This window comes from Adiantum capillus-veneris, chromosome 1, assembly GCF_014529385.1.
Source record: "Adiantum capillus-veneris isolate H3 chromosome 1, ASM1452938v2, whole genome shotgun sequence".
NCBI lineage: Eukaryota > Viridiplantae > Streptophyta > Polypodiopsida > Polypodiales > Pteridaceae > Adiantum > Adiantum capillus-veneris.
The window spans coordinates 99669641-99695482 of NC_140931.1; the positions used below are offsets into that span (position 1 = coordinate 99669641).

A 25842-nucleotide genomic window follows, 5' to 3' on the forward strand; every position below is an offset into this window, starting at 1 on the left:
TGCGTAGGAGTGCATACGGATACTGCTGTGATGATACACGGACGCAGGTACGCTTGCATGGAACCAAGCCAGCTTCAGGGCTCCCTGTCACGGTCACGGTTCACTGGTTTGAACTTTGTCCCCACTGAGCCGCGGCAATGAGTAGCGGCAAATACTCCTTGCATTCGAAGTGCGCAGGCCGACCCAGGCAGTGACCTCTCTCTCTCTCTCTCTCTCTCTCTCTCTCTCTCTCTCTCTCTCTCTCTCTCTCTGCGAAATGCCCCCTACACCATCGATCGTTCATGCCTCCATTCCTATGAAACCCACGAGCTTGAAAGCTAATGAATCCAAAGTATCGGTGATCCTTCTGGCAACTGAAACGGGCACGGTATTAGGTTGAGACGCATTTTTCACGAAACCCGGACTCCAAGAAATTGAAAACGATGCCGTATTAAGCTGCCCCTATTGCACGTGTGCACTGCGCATCCGTGACGCGACAGAGAGGGAGGCTCTCTCTCTCTCCCCTACTGCACGTGCGCACAAGCGGTAGCTGCGATCTCTCTCTCTCTCTCTCTTAGACTCTCTATATCACGCTGCCGACGACCGGGGGCGATCTCTCTCTCTCTCTCTCTCTCTCTCTCTCTCTCAGACTCTCTCTCTCCCCGTAATCGCCACAATTGCACGGCCCTCTCTCTCTCACAACGCACTATGACGCCTGTGCATAGAGCTCACACGCCAAAAGATTCTACTTCAGACACGTATCCGAGGGAGGAGCCGGAATCCCCTCCCCCATATCTATTAGTATAGATGATATTCCACTTGACCCTACCACATATAATCCCACAGTGGAATATCATATAATCTTGTAGGTGACAAAGAAACTAGTTATTGCAAGGGATTAGTTATAGTTTTAATATGCATAGTTTGGTTGTGTAATGTTTCCTTCTTTCGTATGACTTGGCTCTCTTGCTAAGGCATATTATACTCGCGGCATCTATGGTCGGACTTTGGACTATCGAAGGCCAAGTCTGTTGCATTGTTGTATTGAGTTGTTGCTTTTTGCAGTCACCAAATTTTGCAACTTTTAAATAAGTCACTGTCGATAGAGTCTTAACTCAACAGCTATTTTGTAAAACCAAATAAAAAGAGAGAAATTCCTTATAGAATTAACAAAGCCTTCTCAAGACTCTGCACATCGTGCTATTTTTTCATATTGTGTTATTTATAAAAGTGATGATAGCTTTCATTTTCTTTAAAACTTTTTCTTAGCTAGCTCCTCCTAGGAAGCTTTCTCTCTCACACACCACACACAAGTGCAAATTACTCGAGAGTCTAAAATTGCCAAATTAGAATTACGCATGTAAAAGAAACCTACCCCGGGAGTCCCTTGACCGCGTGTTCGTCATGGCCCTTAGCCTACCACCGGGTCTTATCTTAGGCCTGACATTTCTTCTCCCTCGGAGAAGCATATTCGTCCTCGAAAATAAAAGTGGTGGTATCTTTATAAGAATACTAATATTTTTCAGAGTGGCATCTTTCATGGATCCAACTGTTCGTTTGATCGGAACACGGTTCAGCAAGAGGTTCAATAAAACCAAGAGTAACATCTTGATTTTCCACATTGTTGTCCCTTTGCAATCGTCGTGTAATCGGCTCATATACAGCATAGCGTGTAGACTCCATTTAGAACTCACTGGAGTATGCTAAACAAATTATCACAACTAAGATGTACCTGAAAGAGTACCTCTTTTCACTTTCCATGAAAGTAACTGGCTGACATAAATCATCAGCAAAGTATAATTCCTTGACTCGTTATCAATTTTCATCAGCAAACAATCCCACCACAACTAGTGTTCAAGGTTGAGAACTTGAGTAAAGCATGAAGAGGCTAAACCTAGTCGCAAACATGCTTTGCCTTATGATAAGCAAATTCCACCTAGAGCGATACATGCTTTCTAATTATATTGCTTGGTGCTAATGAACGTGCTTCGCATATCTTTTAGCACAAGATTACTCTTGTAATGTTTAATCTTGTAATCTGTCTATCTTCTTTGGATAACTGACAATACTGAGGTGTTTTTTTCCACCATTTATAGATAGTCTTCCAAAATAACTCATAAACAGGGATCACAATGTCCTAGGACATTGCCAAAAAATCAACAATGTTGTAAATAACAATCTTGATTAACTTGAAAGATCCACAAGCACACAAACCGAGCCATGATCTCTCTTGGTGATTGTGAGATCTATGTCATGAATGTACGGTAGCTCCAAATGAGACTTTGCTAAAACACTAGGGCCCATAACACCTAGTGTGTATGCCTTTAGCAAAAATAGATCGGAACCTACATATCCATGACCGTCCTGGGGCCGTCCAGTCTTACCCTAGACCTGGCATTACTTGCCAATACTTATGACGAATATGATACTCATAGCACACATAAAAAAGGAGTACAAATAGTTCTGAAAAGAAACTAAATAATTTTTATTGCAATCATTTGCAAGCCATGCTAAAAAAACGTTTGAACCATAACAAAAAATGAAACATAAGTCATTTCTAGGTACAAACAATGAAACATTTCCATTCATAGTACATTTGCTATATGCATAAACAACCATCCATTAATGTTGTTTAGCAGCACTTGGAACCTTAACAAGTCGCTCTAAGTATCCGACAATTCCTGGCCACTAAAATTGTTTCTGATACTACATGCTCAAAATGGTCTATAGAACGGATTTGACCAGCACCTAGGGATGTTGTCGTGACACATAATTGACATAGTGGGTGCTAGTGTCAGTCCCAGAGACAAATCTCCACATGTGAAATATGTCTCAGATAAGGATATCCATAAGAACAATGTCCTTCAAGTACGAGATGTACTTGTGTGTGGAGATAACTGCCAACACTCAGTAATGTGAGAGAGAGGGACCCTCTTTAATCTTGTTCCACACTGGCTAAATCGAACTCCTTGAGTTCATAGGCCATGTTGTATCTCACGTGACAACATGTACCAAAGAAAACCCTGCATGTAGGTTCATAACTGCATAATACAGGAATGTATGTTAGACACTACGGTCCAAAATACTTTGCTCCTACATGACCTTGTCATGTCTCTTAAAGAGAAAAATGGATAAAAACATAGAAGTTTATGCATTCTACTTGGAAAAGTAAACAAAAACGTATTCAAAAAAGAAACAAAACCAAATCATATGCGTACCTAGAGGTTGAACATAGTGTTCACTATTCACTTAACTGTAGTCAAAGGCACCTGCCCAAATTTTTTGCTACAAAGGCATAGGAACACTAATTGAAAATTAGTGAAATTCAAGTATTATTGCACATGTAACCTTGGGTGTTGCCTTTGCAATTCAAACCCCTTGGTTAACATCTACATTGTCAAACCGCTTGGTTAGACTTTGCAGGAAAACTGCTCAGCTAGCAGCCAATATTAGATGAAGTCAACTTTGGAAGTTGAAATTGTCCACTACCCCTTGGCAGCTTGTGGACTTCTTTCCTTGAAATTGCAAGTGTGAAGGTTCCAAGAATTGACCATCAGCACTTAAAAAGTGATTTAGTAATCAAGGTCTGGGTCTTACCCCAAAACTGTACTCGTATAGACACTGTCAATGCTATAGATAAAATATTAGATCCACTCAAATTTGAATCGTATTTACAATTGGATCTTTTCTAGATCCGAAAATCCATAATCTTGGGTTTTTATGAACAACCGTACTATTTGATTTGCTTGTTTCATCTATACACCTTGGTAGAGATAAGCATTTACGAGTTTGAGACTTTCAAAAACTCAACTTGATCTTCACACTTAAAGTATGTAGTGCTAAAGTAACGCACAAAAAATTAGTAATGGCAAGACACTTGCTTGTTCATTAGAATCGATGTGTACTCAACTAGATAGAATTGTTCAATCTTGAAAGCAATCACTTATGGATTACAAATACATGGATCTTAGCCATTCCAAAATAGATGGCTTTTAGCCCTTCTTATTACCATATCAACAATGAAAGATTTTAGGGAAATCATGCCTAATTTTACTTTTCCCGTAGAGAATCGAGAGAGAGAGAGAGAGAGAGAGAGAGAGAGAGAGAGAATGTTGAGCTAATAAAAATCCCTTATTCTATTGTGTTGTATGCCCATTTGTATGCCTTTGTGCAAAGAATGGTTGCGTCATAGCTTATCCTATAAGTGTACAACGGTCTGCTTATACAACGCTCTCGTAGAGAGAGATAACGTTAGTCACATCTTGACCACCTACCTTGTATGTGGTCGTGACTGTACCAAGGTGACTTATATATGGCACTTTGCCTGTGACTAAGCAAAAATGAAGAATGTTTTAAGACATCAATAACTTACCTCGTCCTTGACAGAGTAGCTAGTGTTATAGCGAAAGCGTAGATAGTAATGAGACAAAATTATGTCCACCTCACTTACATGTCGTGCATGCAGAGATGTGAGACCTTGGTGACATTGCTGGCCCCTTTAGATTGAGCCGATACCAGAAGTGCCTTGCACAATTGGGCAGGTATACATTACAATTTGTCGTTGTCATACATAAATTGTGAGCTTATATCCTCACTTTGCCAAATGCCCAAAACTATGTGACAATGTCGTTCCTTGCTTCTTATGAATGTTGTCAAAGCACTTTGCTTTGGATAATAGTCAATCCACGCCAATTTCAAGGTTGAAATGTACGAAAACAAGAAAACTTGAAATTGTCTAACTTGATTGCTCTGTTGTGGCCAATTGTCTTGAGTTTTCGAAATAAAAACTCGCTTAAATCGGGCTCATAGCCATATTTGCTGTGCGAGAGAGAGTTGTCAGATGCACCATATATGTCGTCTTGGCACATGATGAAACAACTTGCACACACTTGCCAAGTCTCCCCAAGTTCGTATGCTCGTAGCATATTCCAAACATGAAAAATCTTGTCTTTGCATGATACATCGTAGTAGCCCCACTTTGGATGCTACCATTGCTCATAGCTAACAGATACTCTTATAGCGAAAGAAAGTCAACCTTGTTGAGCATTTACAGATAATCGACTTTGTCGAACTGTACCACATATTGAAAAGCAAAAAAATACTTGCAAAGTATGTACCTTGTACCTGCTTGGCTTGATTACTGTTTTCCTTGACGTATACAAAGATATGGAGACCGTGCACCTGGAAGCGTTGCTTCCCCCTCCAAGACATATTAAGAGATGCTAGTTAACAATATCTATGGCCAATAAGTGTATGGAGTCGTGCTCCTCTTTATTGCATGACTAAAACTAACAAAAGGAACCGTCATTGCATCAAAAATGTAACTTGCTAAAAGCAAACCATAGAATCCTAAGTGGTCGTTTTCATAAACGAAAACAATTGATTCAACAAAAATTCAAATTCTAGGGGTGGAAAATGGAGAAAGAGAGACTCTTGTATGTGGCTTGAATAGTAACACATATGTGGCCATGCCGAGCATCTATGCATTGTTTCCCAAGGTGAGCAATGGCCTTGCCTTGCCAACAATTCCAAGTATCCGTGATCTTCCTGGAAGGAGATTTATTTCCTGCAAGATGAAAGAATACTTGAAGCTAAAAAACTCATGAAAAACATGAATCTCAAACCTTATATCAATGTTCTCTACTTGGTATCAAGTATGGGAGAAGCCATGCTCCTGGTGCATATGTAATCCTCTTTAAAACTTGTAGATAAATCCCCTTTGGTGGTCTTCGACAATGCATTCCTTGCCTCCTTCCCAAAATCATGTTGCATACGGCGCATTTCATGCATGCAACCCTTAGGACCTACACCATCTTCACATAGTTGTGGTCGATTAAATTTGTGATCGAGTGGCCTTGCTTCGCATTATATTTGTTCATCTTGCACGATCACTCAAGAATCGTGAAAATCTACTAATGGCTTCAAAAAAATTAAAAAGCTTCATTTCTTAGGCGATACCTTCGCCTAACCTACACAAGTAACATTTTGCATCAAAAACGACAAATCAATAGCACACTATCCACTCACTCCCAAGATCAATCATTCCAACAAAAGATAGACACACCCCATCAAAGAGGAAAAGAAAGGGGATTTTTTTTTTTTTGGAGATCACGGGGATATACTCAAAAGAAGTAGGTGTCCAAATAGACTTTTTTAGGGACCCATTAATTAGTTTAGAGGGGTGAAGAAAGGAAAAGGGAAGGGGGGGCTAGGGCTGGGGGGGGGGGGGTGTGTTGTATTGTTTTTTTTTAATGCTTAAAGGGGCCTCAGAGGCCAACACAGGCATATAACCTAGTGGTTAAGGTTGAGTTTTATACTATGTACGTGATGAGTTCAAATCCTACTCATTAAGATTCGTTTTAAATGGTGACCTGCATGGATATGTTAACTGGAGATGTTAAAGCATCTTGAGAAGATTCTATGTAATGAAAAATAAAAGTAGAGTCAGAAGTAATGTCATGAGACAAGGTAAAAATAAGGAGAGCAAGAGAAACGCTAAAGAGTGTAAAAGATGAGAAAAAATGTGGAACATGATCGGGTCCACAAAAATTCTTATGTAAAGAGTGAAAGGTACTTTTGGCTTTTCAAATACTAGAGCCCTTTCATTCCCTTTCCACCAGAGAGGACCTACCTTTGACTTTTCAATTGCCATGTCAAGCCTTTTCATTTTCCTCAGTGAATCGACCTAATTTTCTCTGAAGGTCTTCACTTCACTTGTTTTGAAAGAATTTTCTTTTTTCTGAAATGGTAGGGACCTACCTTGGTCTCTGCATATTTGTGATTTTTTTTGAATTTGGTAATGTTGCAGAAATTGTGTAACAGTGTATCTTGACATTCTCGTTGAGTCACCCAAGAAGATGCTTGGTGTGTGTGTGTGTGTTGGGGGGGGGGGGGGGGGGGGGGGGGGGGGGGGGGGCTCCTCTCTATATGGCATGTCGTTAAATGGAGGGGATCAAGGGTGAAGGAGGGAAAATAGCAAGTCATGCGGGCCGTCGATTTTCGCGAACAACGATTAGTAAATTTGGGGAAATTGGTAAATTTAGGTTTTGGGGGGGGGGGGGGGGGGGGGAGGGGGGAGCTAATAAATGATGACAAAATAATATCTCTTTTGGAAGTAAGAGCCTAAAAAGTGAGAATATGTGGTCATTAAATGCAAGAATATGCTCACAGCCTCACATTATGATCATTTTGGAGGTAGTGTGAGGCATCAAGCACAAGAAGAACTTACGTTCATAAATGGTAAATTCGGGGTGTTCTGTAAATTCGGGGTGGTGTGGTTTTTTCCTCCTCTCCTCCTACTTACACCTCAACTGAATACTTATTCCCTTTTTTCTTCCCCCCTTCCACTCTTCTCTATTGTGTTCATGGAGTGGTATGTTGAAACAGATGATGCGGATGACAACTTTAACATCCAGGGAAGCTCCTATACTAGCTCAAGTGAACAAGAAGATGATGCACACGAACATACACAAATGAACAGGACCCTGATAATGCCAATGTTGAGGACTCCATGTTAGTGGATGTGACTCAACATATATCTTCCGGGTACTTCTCATTTGAAAGTGATGCATATAGTTTAATGATCACATCACTCAATGAGGATATCTTTATGTCTATGCATACACTCAAAATGATTGATCATAGAGGGATGCTTGATCTTAAGAGGTGGTGCAAAATGAAAGAGACATTTTGTTTAAGAGAAGAAGAAAATGGTTCACTTTGTATTTGTCTCAAACTCAACCCATCCATGAGAATCGCGTGTAGGATTGGCAAACCATTGTTGAGGGTGGGCATCACATAGATGGCTCATCTTGTCATAGAGATCTTGCCAACATACTTGATACATTGAAGTCCACATGGTGCATTGATGCCGGTCACTATGGGATTCCCATATCCTATGTCAAAGATTTTGTCAACTCTTGTGGATGTACCCATCAAAAGAAGACTAAAGTGGCGCAAGTTTGATCTTAACATGGTTCCATCATATTTAATAAGTGCATTCAAAAACAATTTGGATTTTCAACTAGAGCAACTAATGATTGAGCACAAAGTAAGACTAATTATGGTGCGATCTGTAAGGAAGCAGCATTCTACAACTCTTGCGATTGACTACATTTGTCATAGAGGTGGAAAGCCAAAGCGCCACGGTTTAGACAAGAAGAGAATTAGAACATCAAAAAAATATGGTTGTCTATTCAAAGTTCAAGTGCAAAGCAGTGATGATAAAGATGAGGTTACTATACAGATTTACCCTAATCATGATGGCCATGTCCCGGGTAGTAGAAGTGATCTCTATTATTTGCCAATACACCAATCTATTGTGAAATGTTATGTTGAGGATTTGTTTGATATCGGTAGCTCTCGTCATGTTATAAAAATGTCACTATCTAAGGAAAGGTATCAAAGGGAGAGAGCTACCATGCTTGATCAAATCATATTTTGGTTTTTTATGATTCTGAAGGAGGTTCAAATGTTGTCCTATCAAAAACGCATTGAAGGTAGGCTCAACCTTATTTTTTTGCCATTATTGAGGTGTATATCACTGCTTTTATTTATCGTGGTCGTGTGTACAGGTAGAATCCCTAATGATGATTGGGCAACCATGCATAGTGAGGTTGCAGCTTTACAAAAAGAAAAGAAAAGTTTGTAAATCTACCGCTTCGTCTCCATCAGTATCTTGCAAGTATTCTATTGACATGTTCTATGTACGCAAGTGGTCTATTTCCAGCCTTATAATCCAACCTCACAACATCCAAAGGACAAAACCATTCTTTTTAATTCTACAAGATGATTGGATGCTACATATGGCTATGCGGTTCTCCTCTAACAATTCATGGGCGATTGATAGCACATTCAAGACAAATGTATTTGGTCTTCCCTTATTTGCAGCAGTACTACCCAACCAACTTGGACAAGGCATCCCGTTATGGTTCATGTTATGCACAACGGATGAAGGGGCACATCATGATGTTATTGCTTTGGTGGAGACACTCGACATAATATTTGCAAGAATAGGATGCATTCGACCTATTGCACTCATCATTGACAAGTCACTACAGGAACTAGAAGCATTTTCAAATGTGATCGATAAAGATCCACATTGTTGGGAAATGCCACTAGAAGGGCCACGCCGTCAAATTGCATGTCACATTATTGTATGTTGGTTTCATGCTAAGAAAGGATGGGTGGAAAATCTCATTTTACAGGTAACGGCTCCTTACATTTCCCAAGGTGTTCAGTGTCTAACTTTTTGATTTTTCAATGTCTCTCTTATGCTTGAAGGCTCCAAAAGAGTTACGAGGAGATCTATACATGGGAATGTCAAATCTCATGCAGTGTCCAAGTGAGATGGACTTTGATGCTCTATATCAACAACTACTTGATCGATATTCAAACCTTTCGAATGTGGTGCGCTATGTCACTAATGGGTGGTGCCGAAAGTTTTGTATGTGGAGATCACGATGGCTAAAATTTGGAAGGTTGTTTTCCCATGGTAATGCTGACACCACAAACTTGGTAGAACGATTGTGGTAATATATCAAGTACACTCTATTCGAAGCATGCATCAATCGCTCTATTGTGGACCTAAATACATGCACTCGTGGGTGATTCTAAGACGGGAAATCGCATGGAACCTTGCTTAGGTTCTTTATGCAAAAACAAGAAATATGTATAATTAAAGTCATACATAGATCATATTATGGCAAATGTATGCTAATTTTTCTATGGAACAACATGTATGTTCACAAGTTTGATGTGTGCAGCTGACTTTGACAGATTTGGACTTCAAGGTTGTTCCCAGAAACATACTAGTAATCTTTAAGAGAGAGAGCGAATTTTACAAAGGTATATGCTAAACCAATCATGTCTAGTGGTTGGCAATGAAATGACATTACAGTTCAAAATACTCAGCACAAGTATCCCAAATCAGTGGTATAATGTTAGCTTGCAAGCCAACTATTGCGATTGCCCGGATTGGAGCACTGAATGCAAGCACATATACAGTATTCATCTCATAGCTACTCGCTACTTTCAACACTTAAATGCTATTCTTTCCATCATGTATAAAGCTCATGAAATGATGGAAAGAATGGAGAATGATGTTAATGATCCATCTGACCAAGAAAAGGGTGCAATTGAATGCTTGCAAGACATCAAGGAGATACTTCACTCACTTGAGAAATGGCTTCCAAATAAAAGTTCTAGAGAGATAAGAATTGCCATGCATCAACTAAAGCATGCAAGAGACACGCTTGGATCACTAATCAGCCCAAACGAAATTCAAATGCCAATGCGTGGTAGCATCCACCAAGTTCAAGCACACGTCACTCAAACTCGTCTTAGCCACGGGAAGCGCAAAGTGGATTGTGAGGCTTTGAATGAAGGAGACATCAAGGGACCAATCACCCACCCTAAGAAGCCTGCTCGCCAAACTGGTATTCTTTGTAGAAAACACCAACGAGGTCGTATCATGTTCAATTTGATGAGTTTCCTCGCATTTATTATCCTTACTGTTGTACAAAGACATTACTAGTGGATCCTAGAGCTACATTCTGTTGCCATACATGTAATGCATTATTGCCCTTGATTAGTCGACATTGTGTAGAGAAGGATAGTCAAGGGCTTATTGGGCGGGGGGTTCAAGTTTGCAATGGACCTAGTAGCTTTTGTGCCACTATTGCTTCTTGTGAGCATGGGAAGGAGGACCATGGAATTGAGCGTATTCTCACTCTTATTAGCCATGATGGCAGTACTTGTAAAGTACAAGCCTCAAATATGAGGATCTTGCTTATGTACACCTTAGATCCTACAGCTCAAATGCAATTATTCTAAATTTCACCCGAGTCTTTGTAAGAATTTTGATGCTTATCACTTCTATAATTTTAGTTTTTAAGTCTCATTCATGTTATGTGGTCATGTATTGGTTCTTCAAGTTTACACCCGAATTTACTATAGTTCAGCCCAAATTTACCAAATTTCCAGAGAGCGTGCCAAATTGAAGTTGCCTTCAGCTCGGATTTACTAATTATGCAGCCTAAATTTACTAAATTTGCAACCCGAATTTACTAGCAATCCTATTACCCGTTCTCAAGTTCTTTTCAAGGGCTCTTTAAGTGATGTTGTGAAAAGTAAAAGTGATTTTGGCAAAGAGAGAGAGTACTTACACTAAAATGTTAACTTATCTTTTATGTTACAATTATTATAGCACAACAAACTCACATCAAATCTCCATAACTTACTAAAACATTTTTGAAATTTGTTGACTTGTTTTAGCATGTTGGTACTACCCTTCTACCAAAAAGATCCTCACAAATCTCTAATTATTTCATTGATACCTTACACCAAAAAGCAATTGTATATGCTACATATCAACTCTCCAAGAGTTTCTTTTACCGTCACTAAGCTCAATTATTCATCCCTTTTTCTAAGTAAATGCCAAAGGTGGCTTTCTTCTAATGCTCTTTATTTACAAGTAGTGAGTTGAGGCAAATCATACGGCACTCTAAAACCACATCAAAGCAGTAAACCATAGATAAATCTTCTCACAAAAAGTTGATAATGGCAAGATTGTAAAGTACATCATGTCATATAACAAAAAGTACATCATGTCTACCATGTACGTGAGTAAGCCGTACATTAGCTTGATCACAACATTGGTCATTCTTTACACCACTACTAAACCACACCTACAAAAGCATTAATGAAGAGACCAAAGCATAAACCATAGAACAAACCAAATCTTCTCATCATACTCTTTGAATGTAGTCATACATAAAAGACGTATAAATATGTATACATTTCTCCAAAAGACGCATAAATATGCGCATATTTCTCAAGAAAGATACATGGTCTTGAACTGTTGTTCTCGCATCCAGTTCTCAAAAGACGCGATGTATAAGCTCCAAAATACTGCAAAACTCTGAAAGCACAAAATATCACTATCTTATTTAAATAAAAGACCAACACCACAACAGTGTTGAGGAAAATTACACATACCTCTTCAAGGGGATAATATACTGATCAATTTCTCACAAGGCAAGAGAGTCAAAGAACAAAATTGCACTCTTGTCTTTTTGTAAGCGAGACACATGCCGTACATGAAAATTAAAAAATACAGCAAACATCCAATGGCCTCTGCCAAAAGACATTTGCACAATATATGTAAAAGTTGAGGTAAACACATATGAATAAATCATACATTACTAGCATCTATATACGCATCCCACAATCGGAAAAAAGTGAACATGTAGTTGAAATGTTCAACTCTGCCAAAGTAGTTTCGCATTGCCCTCTCACTAAGCAAGGTTTGAACAAAAGACAACCACAAGCTATCAATAAACCAAACATGATTGAGAGTCTACTCTTCAAAAATATGCTCCATCCACCTACAAGGTCATGGCTTTATTATATTACATATCCGTAAACCATTCAATCAAAAATCAACTCTAACAACCAACACTTACATGACAAACAAATTGAGTGTACGTGAACTTGCCATCTTACTTGTAATTTCACTTGCAAGATTAGCATCATATGTTATCTCAAGTCCATATCTTGATTAACACAATTGGATGGGGATTCCCTTATAAGATCTATTAAGCATAGGTCACTCATTACATACTATGTCAAAAAGGAAATGAGCCATTATATGGAAGAGGACGTACCGTGGCGTGTTTGATCCCATCAAGAGGTCATACACATAAGTACTCCCACTTGGAGAAGAAATGTCTATATGTGTTTGGATTTTTTCTTTACCATTTTTCATTGGCGACATGATCACCTCATTTTGCTTAATGAAATAGAAAGAAAACAAAACAAAAATGTTAAATTTTGAAAATAAATACATGACAATTTCTGGGTACAAAGTAATAAAACAACCGATACTTAGCAAATTACCAGAGATATGGTTTGGGGATGTTCCTCATCCTCCATTTGTGATGTATATTCATCTTCACTCTCCATACTCTTAGCAGGTGAAAGAGCATTATCCTCATGTTCTAAATCCATCTCCTTTTCGTTTTCTTCATCATGTTTGTTATTCGTGTATTTTCTTGACTAGAGAGACATTTAAGCATGCAAACAATCTTAAACTTAGAATTTTATACATACTAGTATGTGACCCGCGCGTTGCCGCGGCTACATGTGCGTCAATTGAAGCAACCATTGTTCTCCTTCCCTTCACAAGGAGGGAAAATGTGGGGAAATGCCTATGGTTCTTATGTGAGCTTTTATAGCTCTTTAATACACTTGTGCATCAACCACCACTATAACTACTTTCTAGATGATAATGTATGACAACACACAAGGTCTAAGTGCTCTACACATTCACATCAACCAAGCACAAATCTATCTTTTGGATCAACACTATGTCTACCTTTTTGAGTGTAAGATCGAACAATTAATGAAGTGTAGTTACTCTCCACATTCTTGTGGATTGACCAAGGACAAATCTCCTTCTAGTTGGTCATGCCAAGCTCCAACATAGTCCTGCTAATCATGGAAAGTTTGTCCCTCCCCCCCCACCCCCTTCTCTCTATCTATGTATGTGTGTGTGTGTGTATATGTTGAGTTCAAGAATTATCAGGTCAATTTGAGGTCTCTTGGGAGTGAATTAAGTAATGGACTCCCTTAGCATGATGTCTTGTCTATGTTTCTCTCTAAGGAGGCAGTGAATTTGTGATTACTCTAGAGACGCTCCCCTCACGCAATTGATATGGGTCCCTGGTGAGTGGTAGTGGCCCTCTAAATAAACTAATAGAGAGTTGGTATCCTTCTTTGGATATAGTGTTTGCATTGAATGACGAATTCTTTAGATGCATTAGCATCCCCTCTCACCATCCTTACCAATCAAGGCATTGGTCATGATAGAAACTCTCACATGCTTCACTCGTGTAGTTTTGGTCTTGCATTTGGGACATCACAATCAACTAAGTTATCAACTGCTATTTGTTGGAACTTAGGATGCATGTACCAGCCATGACTCAACATGCCAACATTACACCATATAGTAGTAGAAGAAACTTTGTCGTTGGTATGCACAACTGATTTGGTGAGTAGTGTGTGACCTGGGGGTGATTGCATGGCTATAGAAACTTTGTCTCTATACGTGGGTAAATTTAAAAATTTACAGGCTGGATTACACTCTTTAATTTAGCTAGCACGTACACTTGCATCTACTAAGACTATCGCATGGATGTTGAGGTCTCTTGCAATTGACCATAAGCGTAATATAAGGTGCATATTGTTTTTTTGTGTACATTTGGGCACCATTGGCACCTTAAAATGTGAGGGTAATGAAAGAAGAAAAGTTCACTTAATCAATCATTTCTCTTTGCAAGAGTTTGGGGCATCATGCTAAAAGAAAGGGTGTGCTACAAAACACACACACACACACACACAAACATACACACATGCATGTTCTTCTTTGAGAGAGCAGACTGTATTCAACCATTCACATGCTTGCCCTTACCCATATTTTATACCATAGCAGCCATTTGGCTTAGCTCCCACTCCCTTAAATGTGAGACAAAGCATTGAGGCACAACATGTAGGAGAGTCTCTTTTTGTATGCGAATTATATCCCTTAACAATTTGACAATGTGATCATCATACCCTACATGAGTGCTAACCTTTCGATCACATTAAACTTGCTTTACCTACATTTTAGTCCATACCATGGCCTACATACCTTTCTCTCCTAGCCACCTCATGAATTCAACTTGTCAATGACACCCTTATGTCCATAGTCTTCAAGCATGTCAAATGTTGTACTCGGTCCCATTGGTCAATCTGACCTTTAAGGATGACCTCTCTCTCTCTCTCTCTCTCTCTCTCTCTCTCTCTCTCTCTCTCTCTCTCTCTCGCGTTAACCTTTGAGGTCACTGTGTCCCCCTCTACTTGTATAAGTATGTGAGCATGCAAGCCCTTGAGTTCAAGAATTAACGTTCATCGGCTAAAAAATTTAGGTCTCTTGTGATCTTGTTCTTCTCTCTCTCTCTCTCTCTCTCTCTCTCTCTCTCTCTCTCAGGCTGCATGTCTAGTTTGTAGTATTAAACTGAAGCATGTGAGAGGCAAAGAGCCTCGTCATGTGTACCAGCAAGCCTGCTTTCTGCCCGGTCACGAGCCGGATCTTCTCTATCTACCTATCTAATCATGGTAGTTAAGAGCCTCAAAACGGGTATAGCCTTTCACATGGTTGACTTTTGAGGCCCTCTCGGTTAGCAAAAACCTGTTGAAGATTTGTTTCATCACTCAGTCAAATCAAGCATTTATCTTCAACAAGCCACCAGTTTTCTTGATTTGCAAACAAATCTAGAAGGCTATTTAGCCGTTCCAAAGTGACATGGAGGCAGTCCTACAGTGGAGGCACATGCATGGAGGTAGCCCTACAATAAGAGACCGGAGTCACCATTTCTAGGGGGAGGAAAATGGCCCACATCGGGTATGCAACACCAACCCAAATGAGCAAAGGATTGCTAACTCCAAGACCAAGGCCAATACCCTTGACTGGCAATGATCATCCTCCAATGCAATCACATCAGTGTTCTAGAAAAATCATTTTCAAAATTGCTTCCTTTAATTTTCCAAGAGGAAATTTAGAAAATTAGGTTTATTTTGCTAGTTTTTACACTATTTTCTCTATTTTGGGGCGGAATTTCTCCTTTTCCCCTTGCCCTCAACCGGCATTTTTGAAATTGAAAATGACATGATCTTAAGCTGAGACACATTTTTCCCAAACACTGAATGGAAGACCCGCCTTGCACAACCGTTGCCATGAGCATTGTAGCAGTAGGCAATGCCACCTGTCCTCTTGCAAAACCCCTTTTTTCTTGCCTATGTAAGGAGTTCGAGATATGAAAACTTGGGAAAGCTAAAAAGCCTCGATGGACACGTTGGAGATCTCAACTTTGTAGCATCCGCTTACTGGCCAAAAAAAGATGAAGAAAGTTTGGAGATGGATGTGGGACTCTCTCTCTCTCTCTCTCTCTCTCTCTCTCTCTCTCTCGCTCTCTCGTGGTGTGGAGGGTCGTAGCTAGGCAAAAATGGCGCTGGTCAGGATCAAGGGTGGCGGACAAGCAGTGGTAGAGGAGTAGGTGGCTCAAGCAATCGCTTGTGGCGAGTGAACATGTATTGGATCCAGAGTCTTGGTGTCCTGGCCAACAGAGGATTGAGGTTGTATAAGGGTGTGGGGCTCGTGGTGGATCAATTGTTGGCAAGGGTGTTGATAGAGGAGACTACATGACGCCTGTTGCAGAAACATTTGAGAAGTTGTACATGAAGTAAGTGGTGGGTTGTGTTCATGATCGAGTTTGAAGGGGGGGGGGGGGGGGCATTCTTTGTCAAGCACCAACGCCAATCAATGGCACTCTCTCTTTCTTTCAAACAGAAATAGACATACACACTCCTCAGCAGGACTAAATGGGATTGTCCCCCCCCGCCCCCCCCCCCTCTCTCTCTCTCTCTATATATATATATATATTTCCCAAACACTCAATGGAAGACCCGCCTTGCATGACCGTTGCCATGATCACTCTAGCAGCAGGCAATGCCACCAGTCCCCTTGCAGAACCCCTTTTTTCTTGCCCATGTAAGGAGTTTGAGATGTGAAAACTTGGGAAAGCTAAAAATACTGGATGATCACGTTAGAGCTCTCAACATTGTAGCATCCACAGACTGGCCGAAAAAAGATAAAGAAAGTGTGGAGATGGATGTGGGACTCTCTCTCTCTCTCTCTCTCTCTCTCTCTCTCTCTCTCTGGAGGACCGTAGCCAGGCAAAAATGGAGCTGTTCAGGATCAAGGGTGGCGGATAGGCAACGATAGAGGAGTAGGTGGCTCAGCAAGCGCTGGTGGCGAGGGGCATGCAATGGATCCAGAGTCTTGGTGTCCTGGCCAGCAGAGGATTGAGGTTGTATAAGGGTGTAGGGCTCCTGGTGGATCAGTTGTTGGCAGCCAGGGGTGGTGATAGAGGAGACTACATGAGGCCTATTGTGGCAACATTTGAGAAGTTGTACATGAAGTAAGTGGTGGGTTGTGTTCATGATCCAATTTGGGGGAGGGGGGGCGGGGAGCATTCTTTGTTAAGCGCCAAGGCCAATCAATGGCACTCTCTCTCTCTCTCTCTCTCTCTCTCTCTCTCTCAAACAGAAATAGACATACACACTCCTCAACAGGACCAAATGGGATTGGCCCTCTCTCTCTCTCTCTCTCTCATATTGACACACACGACGGTGCCGTAGAAAATAAACTTGATCTCTCTCTCAGACTTACGATGTGTTGCATCTCTCTCTCTCTCTCTCTCTCTCTCTCTCTCACACACACACACACACATACATACACACACACATACGCACACACGCATACATGCGTGCACATTTAAGATAGATCAACTTATCGATGTATGGCACAGCTCGTTGCTCGTTATTTTCCAAGGTGTGAAGTAGAGCCACCCTTTAAAAAAACAAAAGTAATCACCCTTCAAAATTGAAGGTTGGAATGAAACTCAATGGCCTTGCTAGAGAGTTCAAATAATATAAATAAATATATATAGTACCAAGTATTGTGACTTTTTGACAGAACTTGCGAGTCAAAACTAAGTCCTTTCATTTTTTTACCATCAATGTACTTGCTACTTACTCTTTACTTTTACATTTCAAACCAAATGATTTGTGGCTTACCCTTCACTTTTACACTTAAGTTCTTGAAATGAAGGAGAGAGTGACACATGGATGCCCTCTCCTTCCTTGAAAATTTTAAGCTCAATTATATATAGTATAGAAGATACAAGTAGGTGTCCCCAATTTTGAAATGGGGTTTATTAAGGAGAATCTTGACAGATCCTCCTACGCCTTGGAGAAGAAAAAAGGGAGGAGACAGCACGTGGGTGGAGAGAGAGAGAGAGAGAGCTCCTGTTGTGTATCTGTCAAGTGCATATTTTTTCGACGGCATTTGTCGCAGGTGGAGTATAGATGGGCTAATGCAGTGCTACGAGTTTGGAGACAAGGGGCCCAATATGCCGCATGGAGCTGAGGGAGTTTGGCAACAAGCTGAAGCGATGCACAGTTAAAAAATGCAGGCTTAAGCCATTGGTGTGTATTGGGTGAAGGGACAATGAGAGAGAGAGATGGTATGTCTGTGTGTGTATGAGAGAGAGAAAGAGAGAGAGAGAGAGAGCGCAGATTTCGTCTGTCAAAACGAAACGTTTGTACAGAGTGTGGACACAAACGAGAGGATTCAGAGATGGAGGGCGATGCTTGCAATGCTTTGTCCTTGCAACTCAATAGACTGAATGCCATAGTCTACAGATTTTCAAATATCCTAGATATCCTCACTATCGATATTGTAAACGTAGCTACTCATGCTTTGCTTTGTGCAACTATATGTAGACACAGAGGTGAAATAGGAAGAAAGTGCCGCGAGAACTGGAGACGAAAGTTGTTCTGAGCGGATCTTGCTGATGTGGACTGCATACGCGACGTTGATCTGGACTGCGTTTCGAATTCCTTAGTACAATCTGTCTAGATTCGGGTTAATAAGGGCGCGTAGACCCAGTAGGGATAGTGTGTTGTATTATGAAGCATTGAAGCAAAGAATGAGAGCATCTCTTACCATCCTCTCGTATCCTTTTGCAATATTTGTTTTCATCTTTGTAACTCGAGTTGGCATGTCACTCTCCCACTTCCTTATTTCCTCTTGCATATGGTTCGCAAACCATTCTTCGTATAGCATCTTTTGGAAGGAAGAGCTTAAGCGCCATCTCTTCTCACCATTTGCATCGAGATATTTTAAATGCTTCTTTCGGACAAGTTTTATGCAAGTCTCAATGCTTTGAAACCGTGTTTTGGCTTGCCTATGGGACCGTGATCCATTAGCCAAATCGGGCTTTTGACTACCTTTGGTCTCACCGCGGCTCTACGAGGAACGTCGACGATAAGACCATGACGCTCTTTGATATGGTGGATAAGGTCAACGCATTTCTCCCATGCTCTATTCCACTTTGGACAGGTTTCGTCTTCTCGACAATAGCGGACAAGCGCCATCTCTTTCCCTAAACTCCTCAATGAAGAGCTGCTTTGCCTAGACATTAATAGGCATTCTCATCTCCTACTATCTCTCTCCCCTCTCTCTCTCTCTCTCTCTCTCTCTCTCTCTCTCTCTCCCCAATATATACACAAAACCAAAAAAGGATCAATTTAAACACATCATATTTCACAAAGTTCCTTCTCTCAAAATTGTAGATTGAAGAAGAAGTGTGTCGATCATACCATGATCTTTGTTTCATATGCATCAACATCTCGTTGTGAATGCGAAGAGAAAGACTCGCCTCTCCTCTTCATAAGGCTTCGTTTTGCTTTACAAGCACAATTAGACATCCCCTTTGATGCCATCTTCATAGCTCCACTCTTTGCGGGTATTGAGGCTTTTTGTAAGCACATGCTCAAGTGAGACCGTCGTGAAGCTTTGCGGGGTGTCATCCTCTTGCATTTGAAGATGTTTTGACAAGCACACTTAAGGTTGAGCTTGACAACGGCTTCAATGCAATCCTGGTCCACCGGCTCCCTCTCACGCGGTCCTCCTGTCCTCGCAGCACGTGACCCTGCCTTCTGGTTTTTAAATGACCATGCTCAACCTTAAGCGAAGGTAAGGTTGAGAAGGCTTGAATGAGGCAGTGAAGGTGCAGCGAAGTAAATTCGGGAGTCCAAGGAAGCAGGGGCTGTAGGAGGGAATAGAGGGGAGGAAACTCATGTAAATTAGGACTACCTCAAGAACGCAATGCATATGCTTGATGAAGTGGAAAAAAAGCATCGCAGGCAGCTCAGAGCTATGGCGAGAGAGCAGGACTTAAGGGCGCTTTGCAGACGGAGGCCACATTGTAGGACAGGCTCTACGTTGATTTCCTAGCGAGACCCATCGTGGTTTCCCTTGCGCAACCCGAATTTCCCTCGCCGTTATTCGATTGCAGAGCTTTCAGCGGCGTCTCGACTCCCCCGCTGCCCACTACCCCACCCGAATTTACCTACCCCACAATCCAACGGCCCATGCAAGTCCCACTGTCAATCCTCTCCATTTAACAGCATGCCATATATATATTTATATATATATATATATATATATATATATATATATATATATATAGAGAGAGAGAGAGAGAGAGAGAGAGAGGGGGGGGGGGGGGGGGGGGGGGGGGGGGTGTTCCGTGGGCCCTCCTTAGTCTTGTTATTGAATGGCCCTAAGGCCATCATGGGGACAGGGTGAAGATCAACGTAAAAAGGGGGGGAAAATTTGTCTGCATAGCGATGGCAAGCTCTGTGCAAAAGGAAAAACTCTCATCCATTGCCTTGTGATGCCCCTCTGCATGCGGCCGCGTGACGAAAAATCTTCCTCTGGGCAATGCAAAATCAACAAGCCGTGCCGGGGAGGATTCGGCTCTGGTCAAAAATCCTTCCCTTTGTGTACTAGAGGCCTTTCCCACGCCATGTTGCCGAAAACGCTTTGTCTTCTTCCTCTTCGGCTTTCTAAGTCTCCATGTCCACGATCTTTCTCTACAAGAGGTCTTTCTCACGGTTTTCACAACCCAAGCTCTCCATGAACGAGAGAGAGAGAGAGAGAGAGAGAGAGAGAGAGAGAGAGATTCATCCAACGCTTCTCCCTCCTCCATAGCTCCCCCCTCTATGAGCTCTTATACCAATGTAAGACTTAAGGGGACTGGAGCATACAACTCTCCACCCGGCCATGCCCTATATAGGCCTTGCTTGCTAATAATAGGGCTCCCTTGACCACATGTCCGTCCTAACCCTTGGTCTGCCGCTCGGTCTTACCCTAGGCCTAACAAAATGCACGCAAAGATGGAGAAGATGAAATAGAAGCTCAAGAGCACACGACACAGGAAATAGCATTATGAGTACCAATACAAAGATAAACCTTGCCCTAGAGTGAAGACGTATGTACGAGCTGTGGTAACAAATCCCATACGTGAGTGATGCAAGGAACATGACCTACCACTCATGTAGAACGAAGCACTAGACCCTATGTGATCACTCCATAAGGAGTAGGCCCAAAACTTTTCAATAAAGCTTAGAACTACTTATAAGGCTTAACCTTTGTCAAAAAATCAACTGGCTTGTCTTTGATAGGCACATAAGCCGAGCAATCCTCTCATGCAAACAATCTCTCCCTGACGTGACGTAACGATGCACCTCAATGTGTTTTGTGTAAGCATGGAACCACCAAAGCACTCTACTTGTTGATGAAGATAGTTGTGTTAGACCAACACCCCAAGTTAGTCAAAAGACATCTTAGCCAAGTTGTGAAATCTATACTACTATATAATGGCAAAGAGGACCCCTTCCACGCAAGCTGCGACTTGAAGGCTACGATTCAAAGCGACGGGTTCAAGGTCGTAGAAGCTTTCTACCACGTGGTGGAAGCTCCATGCCTTCTCCAGCTGCGTGCCCTCTTCAGCTAAAGACCGGGCCCGCTTGCGACGAAATGTATTCAACAGCCTACTCCATAGTACTTTCGCTCTATGTTGAGTTGGCAAAAGCTCAGGATAGACAACGTGGCCTAGTTTGCGCTCACTATCCCTCCCTCCCTCTGTGTTGAGCTAGCAAGAGCTAATCCTACGTCGATCTCTAGCCACAGATCCACAACAACCCTATCCTCCCCTTATTATATAAAGGCACTCCCCCTGAAGACTTAAGGAACACACAACATTAAATGAGGGGGGGTAAGGGGATCGACGGTTCGCAAGTGGATTGCAGGATCCCGAGGGAAACTAAACCCATCCCGAGGTGGACTAAACCCGGCCAGCGTAAAAATTGAGGCACGCTAAACTTGGGCAAGACAAATATCAAGGAGGTTGGAGGGCTCAATCAACCAGTTTTGATCCCACAACCCTCACGTTCCATGCATTGAGACACGTGGGCTAAACATCTCACCTGCGGGCACATAATGTACCCCTCCCTATTTTTATGATCGTTTATTGTGACCCAACATGCTCTAGCTAGGTTTGGGGGGTTTAATTTTTGACCGGGTTTAGTTTTGATGTGACGGATGCAACTGCGATTGCACTGATTTTCGTGTCTGGACTTCTGAGCCGTGGATCCCCTCACGTTATTTAGTCATGAGGCCCGAAGGGCGCTTCCTTCAATCTCTTTGGCATCGACTCGACTCGGCATCAACCTGCAAACCTCTTTACGCTAGAGCTTTAGGCTCTTCACCATAACCTTTCTTCAGTAGGAGAAGCTCCCATGGGCCCAAATAAGCTACAGCTCTACGTACACGAGTGGTGTCGTTTCAACTCCAAGGGCACCACGTCAAATACAAGCAGCTAGCAGTCGATGATCTGTCCTACATGCTGCTGCCAGCTACCACACCCAAGTCCTCCTTGATGCTCTCATTCTCTTCAGCTCCACCTCCAACTTTGGGAAGTTTAGATCTTCAAGGGGGAACCAGACAATCAAACTCTACCCATAGTGTGAAGTTCTCTTCTAAAATCTACCCATCTTACACACTCATTCTTCGACCACCTTCTGTCTGAGCGTCTCAAGCACCATGCTCGCCCTGATGAATCCCCCGCCCTTGGAAATCCTGGCATAGCGTTACGGTTCATCTCTGTGAGCCCTCCGATCTGAACAGCAGCATTATCCAATAAGCAGCAGTGTAGCATTAGGGTTAATCTCTCTGAGCCCTCCAATCTGAAATTGAAATGCGCTGCCCACAAATCTCACTGTGAAGAGATCGATAGAGGATGATTTCTGCCCCGGGGAGGAGGGGGGGGGGGGACAGCGCTTATGTTAGGTGTGTCCAAAACGCGGCCCTTCATTTTAGCCCAATGACATAGAGACAAGTGGACATCAAACCTCTTCCACCACCTTGTCTGAACCCCTCGAAAACATTGAAGCAAAGGAAATGGCCACGAGCTACCAGCTGCCCTCTGCACCCCATGCTCCAAATTTCATTTTTCCCATGTCCACAATAACATTTCCTCAACAGTACAAAAGATCTTTCATAGCACTGGCTGTAGATAGTTAAAAAAGTAATGGGACTCCTTGGGCTTTTTCTCAGCAGTTCATTTCTCCATGAGAAAAAGCGACACAACTTGAACATCTTAGAAACAGAAGCATTGTGATTCCACGTATTGTAGGTGCTAAGATAACAAAAAATGGGTTACAATCTTACAAATTCCTCCTTTAGAAGAGCCTAGCTCATAATTGGAGTTGCAGTCTAATCTTTTCTGCCTCCACAACCTCTCAAAACAAGCTTATTGTCCAGATCTTCATGGTTCTGAGAAAGAGAGCTGTCGTATAAAACAAGTAGACCAACCACAAAACTGAGAACTAAGTTGTGAGCTCCATAACGGCACTAGCCATATCTCTATTGGCAGAGTTGATCTAAGTTGTCAGCTCCATAATGGCACTGACAATATCTCCATCCGCAGTCTTCAAAGCATTCACAGCCTTTGACCGAGAGACACCAGCCTGGGTCATAACCAGCTCAATATCTTTGGGTTCAACGCCCGTTTCGTCCACCTCCTCATCTTCCTCAGCCTCATATCCACCAGAAGGTTCAGCTTTGGCCGCGCCATGTGCAAGATCAGGAGCTTTAAACTGCTCCGCTGCTTGTGTTTGTAGCTGAGAACTCAAATCCTCGATTTTCGCTTCACCGAACACAATGTATGTGTCTGATGCCGGGCTTTTGAAAACGTCAGGCTTTGAAATCACAAACATAATCTGTCCAGAATCCACAATAAGGCAGAGTATCAGTGCATCAAGTGATCAATTTCCACCCTTTCCAAAGGTATCTGTCCTAATCACACATAAAAGCAAAATGATAACCACATCAAGGTAAACAATAAGAGCCCTTAAAGATTTGTAAATGTAGATAGTTGCCAAATATATCTTATTTATAAACTTGTGTATAGGAGTTGAGGATAACCTATTAAAATTTATGACAAAAATGGCACTTTACAGTGTATTTTTGCCATAGTTATCCTCAAACTTGGAAATTTTAGGCTACCCTTTTGAAAAATGGCTTCTGTAACATTGCTTAACCATCCTGAAGACCTTTACAAAATACCATTGGACTATAAATAGCCCTATGTTTTCCTTCTACCAAAACTGTTCTTCTAGATAGTAACCATGCACAGCAGCATGTCATCGCGACCACACGTGTCAATAAATGATCATCAAGCCAAACGAACAATAAAATAAACAATTAATGAGCAATCTTGATGGCTACATTTCATAGCCAAGAATGATTCAAAAAGCCGTTAAAACCACCATGATCTCACTTGCAACATATACAAAGAGAGAGTTCAAATTCACAAGCAATAACTGATTTGCTAGGGCTTACATTCTTGTTCCTTTTAATTGTCACCCTGGTAACTCCAGACACAACTTTCATACCCAGCTTTTGCATTGCCTTTCTGCTCTTCTTCTCACTTCGGCTTTGCTTAGATTTGGAGCCTGGGACCCCATCTTCACCTGTCCAAGAGCAATGGCAATCAGCTCTTCTGAGCACAAGTTGCACACAATACATGACAGGAATGCCCTTAATTACCATCAACATGACCCTCTTCAAGTTCATCATCGTCATCATCATCATCGTCGTCTTCATCGTCGTCGTCGTCATCATGATCCTCCACTATTGGCTCATCCTGTTAGCAAATCAATTCAATGAGCAAAAAACTGTCAGAACAGCATGTAAAGTGCACCTGATACAATGAGACCTATCTGGAAGGACAAGAAGACTGAAGGCAAAAAAGAATGCAGCACCTCTCTCTCTCTCTCTCTCTCTCTCTCTCTCTCTCTCTCTCTGTGTGTGTGTGTGTGTGTGTGTGTGTGTGTGTGTGTGTGTGTGCGCGCGCTGCTGTTCAGCATCATATCAAACGCCAAGAACAGTGAAGACAAAAAGTAATGTGGCTACCATACACTTCAACACTCTCTCTTTCTCCCTCTCTCTCCACCAAGAAACACACCAAATGCGATCGCTTAGCCCACACAGAAAACAGAACGACCCCCAAGCCACTGAAACTTGTAAAAGAATATACCTTGAGTTTCTGCTGCTCCAGCTCTGCGGCCAATTCTGCTGCATTCTCAGCAGTCATGGCGACTCTTTCTGTGTGCGGGAGGTGTTAGGGGGCAGGACAGCAAGGGTTTTCTACGCGCTGAGGCCGTGGCTTAAATTGTATGTCGACCCTTTCATTTACATTTTAGGCTCGGTTCAGACTGAACCTGCAGAAGAAACCTTCGCAAATCTGCCGCCGCCTAGTGTGAACAGCATGGAGGAGGAAAAGCAAAAAAGTGAAGGGGGCTGAGAGAGGCCATCAACTCTTTCGAGGGCGGGGGGTCGGAAGAAAAATGGAGGGCCCGACGGAAGAGTGCCTCAACTCAAACCAATCAGATTTCGCCATGGAGCATCCACGCCCCTTTGCATTTCTCTCTCGTTGCCTAGTCGGAACCCACGCTTAGGCTACAAACCGAGAGTGTCGCCCAGGATTTTTGGCCTGCCCCAAAGGGGTGTGGCCTTAGGCCCCTGTCACACTGGGGCACCCGTCCACTTTGCCTTTGAATGGCGGGCGGTCTCACAATGTCACACTGGACTATATAACTACTGACGGCCAACTTTTTTCAACGAACAGCCTGTAGCCAGGTGGTATACCATGCGCGATTCTCGTTGGGTGTCAAGGCTCAAAGCTTGTGAGCTGCGTTCGCGCTTCCACTTTTGGAGGATGGCCATGCAAGAGAAAATATGGCCGAGTTGGTAAGACCGGCACTCTGAGAAGGTGAGGAGACCAACTTTTGCTTTTTTTGTAGCCTATAAGGACATGCCATCTCAGATGGGTCGCGTTTTGCCGGCCCAGT

General features: G+C 42.1%; 1 protein-coding gene and 1 pseudogene across 1 annotated transcript; both read right to left on the bottom strand.

Annotated features, from left to right (window-relative positions):
* Positions 1-11812: 11812 nt before the first annotated feature.
* On the bottom strand, positions 11813-18734 carry LOC147465253 (uncharacterized; annotated as a pseudogene).
* Positions 18735-23142: 4408 nt separating this feature from the next.
* Positions 23143-25231, bottom strand: LOC147465254 (nascent polypeptide-associated complex subunit alpha-like protein 1). Its single transcript, XM_086519123.1, has 4 exons — positions 25029-25231; positions 24539-24635; positions 24332-24462; positions 23143-23709 (listed from the first exon to the last, which is right to left on the bottom strand). The coding sequence occupies exons 1-4, from the start codon at positions 25083-25085 to the stop codon at positions 23371-23373; spliced, it is 624 nt and encodes a 207-aa protein (XP_086375249.1). The 5' UTR covers positions 25086-25231; the 3' UTR covers positions 23143-23370.
* Between the last annotated feature and the right edge of the window lie 611 nt (positions 25232-25842).